Source organism: Dromiciops gliroides, chromosome 1, assembly GCF_019393635.1.
Source record: "Dromiciops gliroides isolate mDroGli1 chromosome 1, mDroGli1.pri, whole genome shotgun sequence".
Taxonomy (NCBI): Eukaryota; Metazoa; Chordata; class Mammalia; order Microbiotheria; family Microbiotheriidae; genus Dromiciops; species Dromiciops gliroides.
Genome location: NC_057861.1, coordinates 561,565,797 through 561,578,030, shown reverse-complemented (window position 1 = coordinate 561,578,030; position 12,234 = coordinate 561,565,797). Strand labels below are relative to the sequence as shown.

Below are 12,234 nucleotides of genomic sequence, written 5' to 3'. Positions count from 1 at the left end.
ACACCTAAAGACACACCTAAAGACACTCCACACTTCCTTCTTCCCTTTATCCAGAGTTGTGGAGACTTTGGATTCAGGCTGTGGAAATATGCCCTGGCTGCAAAAAATAGCCATTGTGGCCACAGTCTTCAGGAGCAAAAGACTTCAGGGGACCAAAATCCCTTAGCACTAATAAGGCAAAACTCTGAACTGCTGGTGTAGATAACTCTGAAACATTAGCAGAACCAATGCCAGAGTGCTACAATTCTGTAGCATACAGCTCTGAACTGCTGGTGCCAGGCCAAAGAACTAATGAACAGAGGGATCAGGACAGGATACCATGTGTGTGTATGTGGAGGGGGGAGGTGTTGGGGAGAAGTTGTATAGCTCTTTACTAAGCCTGAAGAGAAAAGCGCAGCATCTAACTGGAACCAGTTTTGACTATCCAAAAGTCATTTGGGGCAGAGAACAATGCTGGTGAACCACGAATTGTCTAGTGTGGCAAAAAGCTGAGACACTTTGAGATCTTGCTTTCAAGGAAATCACTATCAGAGGGGAGGGAGTCAGAAAGTGAATGATAGGAAAAAATAAGGTGGGGATGGGGCTCAGATTACTGAAGACTTCATGAAGAAGAAAACTCAAAGACCTTGAACCAAGCAATAAACAGGAAAAGAGTAGCAACAGAAAGAAATATAGCCATCAAACATGGTAAATGAGTTCAGGAATCTGTGAATAATAAATACTGCAAAACAAGTAAAAATAATCCAACACTTGATAAAACAGAGGAACTTGTGGAATTTGAGGAGACTATGGAACTATCACATACTGTTCCTGAGTAGTTCAAAAGAGAAATGAGAATTATGAGAGCTGAATTTATGTTCTACACAGCAAAAATAATGGGCAAAATAGAAAAAACAATCTATAATGGCAAGTCTCACCAAAGAAACAAAAGAAAGAATAATAGATTGAGAATATGAACACAATGCAAAGAAGTGATGGACAATACACTATGCAAGAAAAACATACTGATCTCAAATACAAGATGCATAGAGATAGCCTAAGGGTCACAGATTTCTCAGAAGAACCTGATAGGAGAAAAAACCTTAACACTACAATGCAGGAAATAACAGGAAAAAAAAAACTGCTGAACATAGAAAACGAAATAAATGAAAAGAATTCACAGATCACCTCCAGGGGGGAAAAAACCCAAACTGCAAACTCTAAGATACACAGTGATCCATTCAATTCAGAAACAATCAATTCTGCAATTGATTTGGAGAAAGACCTTCAAATACATAGGAAAGGAAATTTAAACAATGTGAGACTATTCTGCACCCTCCAAAAACATGGGTAAGAATGAAAAATGTGTTCTGAACAGCAATGGAGTTCAGGATGCATCCCAGGAAGAACTACTCTGCAGATCTAAGCTTAACTATAAATGAAAAAAATGGCAATATAATAATAAAGAGGCATTTGAAATACTTTTAGAAAAAGAATAGGAACTGAAGAGATTATCTGCTTCTTGAATACCCCAAAAAGCAGAAATGCAGGACTGAATAAATGCAGCAGCCAAGAATAGCAACAGTGATGACAACAAAGGGACCAGTAAACAACTTATTTTTAGATGTATACAAAAAGATGGGGGTTAAGGCAGAAATCTGGTAGAAGTAACAGTGAAGAGGTGGACAAGGTGAACAAAAACCTTGTAACACTCTGCCTACAGGTGAATAAATGTTTTTGTTTGTTTTGGGGGGGAACTACATTACAACATGAGAGGGTACATGAGAGTGAGAAGGAGATCAAGGGTATAGAGGGAAGTGTGATTTCTAAGGGGAAATTAAGGGCTAGCAATGTTGGAAAGGTGACTTCTATGGTCTCAGAAAGAGATGAGCCTAAAGGGAAATGAGTAAGGAGGAAAAGGTGGGGTGAATATTGTAAAGGGGTAGGGAGAAGAAAGTCTTTGATAGTAGAAGAGAGTTCCACTAATGATTGCTTCTATGGGTGAAGAGACATGGTCTCTGAAGGGAAATGAAAACCTTACAGCCTGTGAGATTTGGTGCTTAAAAAGTCCATTTTTCATACATTGTGCAGTGTGTGTGTGTGGGTGGTTGGAACAACTGGCACCTGAGGGAATGGGAGAGAATGGTCCAGAGAGGAGATTTTTAAGGCAAACTGGGAGGGGGGGGGGACATAACCATAGGACATTGTGGAGTATGGGTTCTGACATGAGGTAGTGTTTTCTAAGATACTTTTGATAATTGAGTAAGGCACAAAGGAAAAGGGGAATCAACAGAGCAGGCTCTACAAGGCAGTGGTAGAAACCACCTAAGAGGAAGAGCCTACAGTGGATACCTTAGAAGCTTTGATTGCATGAGGGACATAGAGAAAAAAGAGAGATGAGATAATTGTAGGGACTATGAATGAGATAATGAGTGAGTAGAGTAAACAGAGTAAAGAAAATGAAAAGAATGAAAGAAATCCTTTTTGGAAAGGGGAGCAAAAAATGAACATTTCAAAACTAATGAACAGAACTAATTGAATAAGAAGAGAAGGAAAGGAGAATCTACTTGACTGAGAAGAAAAAGAGGAGAAGGATTATATAATCAGATAAAAGCAGTAGAGAAAAAGATGTTTTCCCAAAAGGAAAGGGGTAACAAATGAGAGGATGGCTGAGTGGGTTATTATTTGGCAAAGCACTCCAATATCTCTGCCAAGAAAACTCCAAATGGGGTCACAAAGAGTCTGACAAGACTAAAAAATGATTGAACATTATGTAGTAAAAGTAAAAATGGGATCAGGGACCACAAACAAGAGATACCTACACAAATAGAGCTATAACAATGAAACCCTAAATAATAACTGAGTCAAAGAACCAAATAGCAGAAACAATTGTAACCCCTTTCCCAAAGCCCCTTGGTATGGGACCCTTCTTATTGGTGAAGATGAAGATCCTACCCTATATAAAGGTTGGGGGAGGGATAGAGAGCTTCAATTCTCAGAGTCCCCTCTTTGGAGATTGGACAAGCTTCATGTTTTCTTTCAGTGTTAAGTCAACTTCCAGGTTCAAAAGAGTAGATGGAAGACGCCAATTCTATTTCAGGTGATTGGATGAAAAAGACTCTGGGAAGACATGCAAGGAGTGGGTAGTCTCTATCATGTCCCTATTCCCAGCTTGCTACACTAGAGATTTTAAGGAGTTTCCCATTGAGTTAGAGCCATGATATTCTCTCTTGGTTGAACTTAGTTACTTTGCTACCAATGGGAGAGCCCCTTCATCCTGTATTATCTGGTACATATTCTCCTATGTATACATTCTATGATTTCTGTTTTGCTATGATTTGAATAAATGGATTTCTTTGCTATTCTCCCTGTGTGTTTATTGTGGAACTGGTATTTGGAAGGAAAGGAGTAAAGCCTTGGATATAGAGCTTTGGGTCTCCCTTTACCCCCCAAATGACAGATGTTAGATAGAACCCAAACATATCCCCCAGACTAAAGAAATTTAAGGGAGCAGATAGATAGACTATTAGCCCAAAGTCCTCCCTCTCTTTGAAGAGAGCAGAGTGGCCTCTGCTCACCCTTTCTGCTTCCTGCCTTCTCTTTTGGAAGAAATGAAAGTCTCCCTTGGATAAGGGTTATGGGAGAAGAGTCCAAAGATTAATTCTACCTCTCCTCAAGCCACACAACAGTAGCCCCCCTGTCACATGTGGGCCTTTCTACACATGTGGGGCCCACTCCTCTACTTTACTACACTCCTCATCCTTATACAATTAATAGCTATATAGAAATGATAATGATGAAACAATATACCAAAATTTCTGGGAGGCAGCTAAAGCAGTCTTTGGGGAAACATCCTATCTTTATATACATAGATACATACATTAACAAAATAGAAAAAATAAGTAAGCTGAATATTAATTTTTAAAAATTAGAAAGCCAACAAATTAAAATAAGAACAAAAGAGAAGATGTTAAATATTAGAAGGAAAATAAATCAGAAACAAAACCCCACAGAAATGGTAAATGAAACTCTAATTTAGTTTGTTGAAAAGACTAATAAAGGGGGCAGCTAGGTGGTACAGTGGATAGAGCACCGGCCCTGGAGTCAGGAGTACCTGAATTCAAATCCGGCCTCAGACACTTAACACTTACTAGCTGTGTGACCCTGGGCAAGTCACTTAACACCAATTGCCTCACTTAAAAAAAAAGACTAATAAAATTGATAAACTCTTACATTAAAGTCAGCATAAAACCAAATCAATAAAATAACAAATGAGCAGGGTGAAACCACAAAAAAACTGGAAGAAATTTTTTAAATAGTACATATCATGTAAATTACATGCTAACAACACTGAGGACACGAAAGAAATAGAATACCTTCAAAAATATGAAATCCCTAATCTGTCAGAAGACCAGATCAAGATCTTAAATAATCCAATCTCAGAAAAGGAAATAAATCTGGCTATAAATGAACTGCCAAAGAAAAATCTTTATGGATGCACAGGAGAATTCTATCAGACTTTTAAAAAACAGTATCTATAATTCACAAATTATTTCCAAAATTTGAAAAAGAAATCACCCTACCAGAATCCTTTTCTGAGACAAATGGAGTCCTAAATATCTAACCAGGGAAAGATAAAACACAGAAGGAGCCTATAGACCAATGACTATAGAAGAGTGACTCAAAAATATTAAACAAAATACTTTCAAACAGACTATAGCAACTTTTCCAGTCAATTTTTATTATGATCAAGTGGGATTTAGACCAGGGATGCAAAGATGCTTCAATATTAGGAAAATAATCAACATAATTATTCATATTAAGAACCAAAATATCCAAAATCACATGATTATTTCAATTAATGCAGAAAAAATCTTTGACAAAGTAGAACTTTCCTCTATGCTAAAACTCTACAAAGTATAGGCGTGCTTGTTGTTTAGTCCTTTCAGTCATGTCTGACTCTTTGTGATCCCATTTGGAGTTTTCTTTGCAAAGCTACTGGACTGTTTTGCCATTTCTTTCTCCAGCTTATTTTACAGATAAGGAACTAAGCAAAAAGGGTTAAGTGGTTTTCCCAGGGTAACACAGCTAATGTCTCATGTGGAATTTAAACTTATGAGGATGTCTTCCTGATTTCAAGCCCAGCAGTCTATTCTTTCCCAAAGTATAGTCATAGCGAAACCTTTTTTTTAAAAGGCATAGAGGTACCTTTTTAATATTATAAGAAATACATCTATCTAAAATCAAAAGCAAGTATTCTATAATACAATAGAACCTTTTCCAATAAGAATATAAGTGAAGTATGGATGTCTACTCTCCCCACTATTATTTGATACAGTTCTAGAAATGCTAGCAACAGCAATAAGACAAGAGAAAAAAAATTAAAGGAATAAAGATAGGTACAAGGAGATAAACTATCCCCATTTGTTGATGATATGATGGTTTACTTGGAAAATCCTAGGAATTCAGCAAAAATACTGATTGAGACAACTAATAGCATCATCAAATTTACAGACAAAATAAATTCTAAAAAAGCAATAGCATTTCTATATAATAACAAAACCCAAGAAACAATAATAGAAAGGGAAATACCATTTCAAATACTTAAAATATTTGGGGATTAACCTGGCAAAGCACACAAATGTCTTGTATAGATATAATTACAAAGTGCTCTTTAAAGAAATCAAGAACAATTTAAATTTCACTGTTTAGGGTGACGCAGGTGGATAAAGCACCAGCCCTGGATTCAGGGGGACCTGAGTTCAAATCTGGACTCATACACTTGACACTTACTAGCTGCATGACCCTGGGCAAGTCACTTAACCCTCATTACCCCACCAAAAAAAAAAAAACAACCAAAAAAACCCAACCAAACAATGCCAATTGACTTAAAATGACAGTATTACCAAAATTAATTTATGCTTTTAGTGCTACACCAATTAAATTACCAAAGGGATACTTTACAGACCTTTGTAAAATGATAACAAAATTTCTTTGGAAAAATAAAATATCTAATTATCAAGAGAAATGATAAAAAGAAGTAAGGACAAAGGGGAAAAGCACTTCCAGATATCAAACTGTATGGTCATCAAAATCATCTGGTGTTGGTTAAAAACATAGAGAGATAGATCAAAGAATAGAATAGACAAGGGAAATTTAGAAACAATAGAATGCAATAACCCAGTGTTTGACAAAGAGGAAAACATAAATTATCTAGGAAAAAACCTCCTTATTTGATGAAAACCCTGCTTAATATTAAAGACCATACTATAAAAAAATTAGAAGAGAAACAGATCATCTTCCTGTTAGAGGTAGGAAATGTGTTCTTAACCAAACAAGAGACAGAGACAAGTATCAAAGATAAAACAGATAACAGATTACTTGAAACTGAAAACCTCCTACACAGACAAAAATTAATGGACTTGGGATAAGAAGGGAAGTGGTCAAATGGGAAAAAAAATCTTTGTATCAAGTTTTTCTGATAAGGCTGTGGTATCTAAAACATATAAATAATTTACTTCTTCAAAAGAAGAACTGCAAAGTGTTCACAGACATGAAAAAATGCACCAAATCCAAATCAAAACAACTTTGAAGTTCCACTTCACACCCAACAAATTGACAAAAATGACCCAAAAAATGGCAACAGTTAATTTTGGAGGGATTGGGTAAAGATATGCACTTTAATACATTACTGGTGGGGATTTAAATGCTATAGACATTTTGGAAAGCAATCTGGAATTATGCAAATAAAGTGACTTAAATATCCATGCCCTTTGAACCAGAGATTCTTTTACTGGCCTTATACCCTCCAGAAAGACTTTAATAAGAAAAAGGTCCCCATATACACCAAAATACTTACAGCAACACTTATTGTCATAGTAAACAATCAGAAATAAAGTAGATACCAATTAATTGGGGAATGGCTAAACAAATTATGGTACATTGATGAAATGGAATATTACTTTGCTTTAAGAAATTATGTGTATGATGAATACAGAAAAGCATGCAAAGATCTATATGAATTGATACATAATGAAGTAAGCAGAGGCAAGAAAAAAACATACACAGTAACTACAACAATGTCTTGGTAAAGTTTTAAGCTATTAAACTCTTTGAGGCACCATGTATAACTTTCAACTATCATTATTATTACCTTTTGTGGAAATGAGGATTAGTAATGAAAAATATTTCTTCCATTAATGCGTTTTTCATAAAAAAGTTCCCCCACCAAAAAAAATGAAAGGGAAGGAATGGAAAAGGAGCAAATTGATTTTATATGTATTATTTATATAATAATTAGGCTTCCCTAATTCCTAATTTTGGTTATAAAAAAAGAGGAATTGAAAACATAAATGAAAAGAAAATGCACATTTAATAGTGCACTTTGATGAACACTATTATTTAAAATAAAGAAGCAACCTAGTCAAAAGGAATATAGTGCAAAGAAAGAATTGTTCAGAGCATAAACTACCATGGTCTCAGATTCATTCATCCATTCATCAAACATTTATTATGAACTCACTGTATATCATTATTATGATAGCTGGCTTTAATTCATTTATGTAATTATCTCTTTATTGTCAATAGCAACCTTTTCCCTCAGAGCTCATATGAAAATTGGTTTTGGATAAAACTGGAATCTTACCGGGTCCTCAACAACTGAGAGATGACTGTATAAATTTTGATACATCAATGCAAAAGAATATTATTGTTCAATAAGAAATGATTGCTATGAGGGATCCAGAGGTTCTTTGGAAGATTTTTGGAACTTTTGTGAAGTGAATTAAGCAGAACCAAGAGAATAATGTACATAATTACTACTATAATGAAAATGAAAACAACACTAAAAGGTCATCAAAATAAGGCTAATTGCAAGAACCAATCTTATTCCAAGAAAAGAAATTAATGACAAATAATTCTGTCTTCCCCATATAGGTGAGGGACTATAGTAAAAGAATTCTTCATTTGCAGGCTGACATGGTCATTTTGTTGGTCAGTTTTGCTGAACTTTTTTTATTATTACAAAGGAAGAATCAATAGGGGAGGGTGGTAAATGGGGAAATGACTATACATGAAAAATAAAATTCATTAATAAAAATCTAAAATTTGAGTTTATAAATGTTTCATATTTTTATCATGAGTTATGTGTCATAATTATCTGTGTATATGTTCTATCCTGGTACTGGAATGTATACTTGATGTAGACAGTGATTTTATTTTTTTTTTCTTTGTGGGGCAATGGGGGTTAAGTGACTTGCCCAGGGTCACACAGCCAGCTAGTATCAAGTGTCTGAGGCTGGCTTTGAACTCAGGTCCTCCAGAATCCAGGGCCGGTGCTTTATCCACTGCACCACCTAGCTGCCCCGACAGTGATTTTATCTTAGCTAAATTATGTCCTAAATTATGTTTAGCATTCTGCATTCAGTAGGTATTTAACAAATATTAATTGAATTGAATGTCACTTGTAGAGAATCAGCTGATGGAATAGAAAGTGCCCTCAACTGAAAGATGGGAGTCACTGAGAGGCAGTAGTTGTGGCTATAATCCTGCATCTGCTCCTAGTTACTTGTATGACTTTGGGCAAACAGTTTTACCTCTTTGTGGCTCAGTTTACTTGGCTGCAGAATAAGATTGTCTCTAAATTACTTTCCAATTCTAAAATTCTTTGATTTTTCTATCATTAAAAATCTAATTTTTATTAAATTTAAATTTTAGGGAAAGTTAAAATATTTTTAAATGTCATATTGGGACCCAAATTAACATTTTTTGAAATCAAAACTCAATTCATGAGTATAACATACACATTTAATTTTGAAGTTTAAGTTTTGCCTAATTTAGCATGTATAAAAAATAAAAAGCAGTTATATAATGTGTCCAGATAGAGAAAAGATGTTTTCAGTTAGAAATGGTAAATTCTTCTCTTCATGGGCAGCTAGGTGACACAGTGGATAAAGCACCAGTTCTGGATTCAGGAGCACCTGAGTTCAAATCCAGCCTCAGGCTCTTGACACTTACTAGCTGTGTGACCCTGGGCAAGTCACTTAACACTCATTGCCTTGCCAACCCCCCAAAAAATCTTATCCTCTGACTCAGTTACTATTTTTGTGATCTTGGGAAAGACATTTCTACTTTCTATGCTTCAATTTCCTCATAATTAAAATGAAGAGATTGGACTAGATGACTTCTAAGATCCCCACCAGTACTAAATCTTTGATACTATGATTCTCTGACTCTTCAGAATACTGATCAGTAAGAAGACTGGTGAACTATAAACCATTATTCTTGTCAGGTTTTTTAGTTGTCATTTTGTAAATTAATTGACAAATTCAGTGATTTATCAATGAAACTACCAAAGGGTTACTTTTAGAAACAGAATAATTGATAACAAAATTCATCTGGAAGAACAAAAGGTTGTGAGGGGGGTAAGGGGAAGTAGGAGAAATGGGATCTTAGCAGTACCAGATCACAAAAAGTAAAAATTAGTATTACTTGGAAGTGGTCAAAAAATGGAAAAGTTATTCAGTGGAACAGATAAGATAGATAAGACTGAAATCAGGGTCAAGGCCTCACTACATGATAAAATGGCTAAGAAAATTAGAAGCATTCTGGGAGAAATTAGGCTAATATCAACATCTCATAGCAGATCCGAATGGACATGACCTAAATGTGAAAGATCATAGCATTAGCAAATTAAAGGAGCAAGGAAGAAAATGCATCTTACAACCATGGATAAGGGATGAATCATTGACCAAAGAAGGTAGAAAAAAGATCATAAGAGATCTTTGATCCACTATTAGGCAAAAGAGATTGGAGACAGAGGAAAAGGACCCATATGTACAAAATATTGATAGCAACTCTTTTTCTTGGTAGCAAAAAAAACTGGAAAGAGAGTGGATACCCATCATTCAGGGTGTGGCTAAACAAATTATGCTACACAAGTGTAATAGAACGTTATTATACTGTATGAAATGACAAAAAGAATAGATTCAGAGAAACTTTGGAAGACTTGAATAAACTGATAAATAGTGAAGCGAGAAGGACTAGCAGAACTATTTATACAATGACCATAATATTATAAAGAACTGCTTTGAAAATATGCCATGACCAATCACAACTCCAGAAGACTACTGATGAAGCATGTTTACCACCTCTTGGTTAGTAGTGAAAACAACTTAAGATATAATTGCCCATTTGTATACAGATTTACATCCTTACCTCAATGATTCATTGTTGGATGATCCAAAGAATTTACTGTTTATTTATTGCCTAAGTTAATTTTGAGGGGAAAAAAAAGATCCATGGGAGCCAAACACTTGGTATTTTTCAACAATGGCCCAGGAGGCTCAAGACCATCTTATGATATTATTAGCAAGTAAAAGAGATTAGCTAAAAGGTTTGAGTCAGTGGTACAATGGATAGAGCCAGGCCTGGAGTCAGATAGACCCAAGTTCAAATCTAACCTCAGACCATGGCTGTGTGACCTTGGACAAGCCACTTAACCCTGTTTGCCTCAATTTGTAAAATGAGCTGTAGAAGGAAATGGCAAACCACTCCAGTATCTTTGCCAAGAAAACTCCAAATGGGGTAACAAAGAGTCAGACACAACTGAAAAACAACCGAACAACTAAAAGGAAGCACTTTGATCAAGATACTGTCTAGAGAAGTCATTGCTAAAATTAGTGGGCAAATCAAACAAGTAAATTTTTTAAAGGACAAGTCAGCTTCAAGACCTACAACTAAAATTATGTGCATAAGTATAAACAATTATGGACCTATTATGTGCAATTACAAAGTAAAGTATCTATTCCTTACTTTGTGAAAAGCAAATTGTTGTTGTTATTATTCATATCATACACTAGGCAAAGCACATGGTTGTGAGGATATAATTATTGGACATTCTTTGAAATATTTAACCAGGTACTGAAAAGAAGAAAACACATTATTAGATGTGCTTTGTGTTCTCAATTTTCCTTTTTCCCCATTTCTCCTCTTTCCTACTATCTTTTTACTTCCTTTCTTCCTTCACTCACTTTCCTATCCCTAGGAACCCCCAAAGGAGCAATAGTTAAAACAAGGTCTCCCACAGGCCAGGATTTTAAGGGATGTTGGGTGGTTAGCCTATTTCTTTTGGCAAGGCAGAATGTCATAGTGGAAAACACATTGGATTTGGAGTCAGAGGACCTGGGTTTGAATCCTGAGAACTTACTTGCTATCAAGCCTTCTCATTTGTTTAATGAGCTAGCTCTCATGCTTCAAGTCTACTTATATTACATAAGGGTTGTATTCACAAATTTAGTGATAGGCTATTCTATAACAATTCCAGCATACACTTATGGTCAACTCAATGACTTTCAGCTATTTCTCAGTCTTACTTCAATATATCACCATGGAAGAAAGATCACTGCTGAGAGTTTCTCTTATGGTCTTCCTCTGTTAGTTCTGCCACCTAGCTTGCAAATAATATACCAGTCTTGACTCAAAAGACTAGTTTCTATATGTTCTTACACCTTGTTTTTAAGAAATCCACTTGTTTCTTTACCTAAGTGAAGTAAAATGCTTGTAGTTTAAAAATAAATAAATGAGTCAAGCTCTCTCCTGTTCCCCACCAGATGAATTAAAAATAGAAACTCCCTCACATTATAGGGTAATGGAAAGAACCATATAGGGCTGGAAAGCACCATTTAGTCCAAAAGAAGAGACTCTTTTATGAGGAAGACCTGGGGAGATAGAGTTGGCCAAATTCAGAGAGGAGGGATTGGAACCAAGGTCCTTCTACTTCAGGGCTAAGGCTGTTTTCATTGTACTTTCCTGCCTCATAAAACAGAGCTGGTTGTTCTTCTTTATTATTACTGTAGAAGGTTTGATCTGAATCGTAGCTCACCTATTAAACTGCTGAAATTTTCGCTAATCCCTGGGAGGGAAAGTCCGAAAAAAAAAAAGATCAAAAAGAAATTCATAGGGAAAATTATGACTTATCTGGTCATTCTCTTGGATCTGCCTAGAACTTCCTTTGTATTTCTCAGAACATCCTGTTATACAACCAGAATATTGTGACATCATCACTCCATGGAAGTTAGAATGTAGAGTGAGATAAGTTTGAGTCAATCAAAAGACTATTTTACATTTTTTTAAATAAACATCACAAAATTATGTTTGGAACATAATATATTTGAATGAACAAGAATGAACATATTTGAATGAAAATTCCATTTCAAGCCTTTCACTGAAAGCATGAATAATAACATATTCAGAATA

General features: G+C 35.3%; 1 protein-coding gene across 1 annotated transcript in view; it reads right to left on the bottom strand.

The window, feature by feature from the left end:
- EQTN (equatorin) overlaps positions 1-11,936 on the bottom strand; it is a 35,007-nt gene extending 23,071 nt beyond the window's left edge. The window contains exon 1 of the mRNA XM_043998953.1: positions 11,861-11,936. Coding sequence (XP_043854888.1) covers positions 11,861-11,936 — 76 coding nt within the window. The remainder of the gene's footprint in view (positions 1-11,860) is intronic.
- Positions 11,937-12,234: the final 298 nt, after the last annotated feature.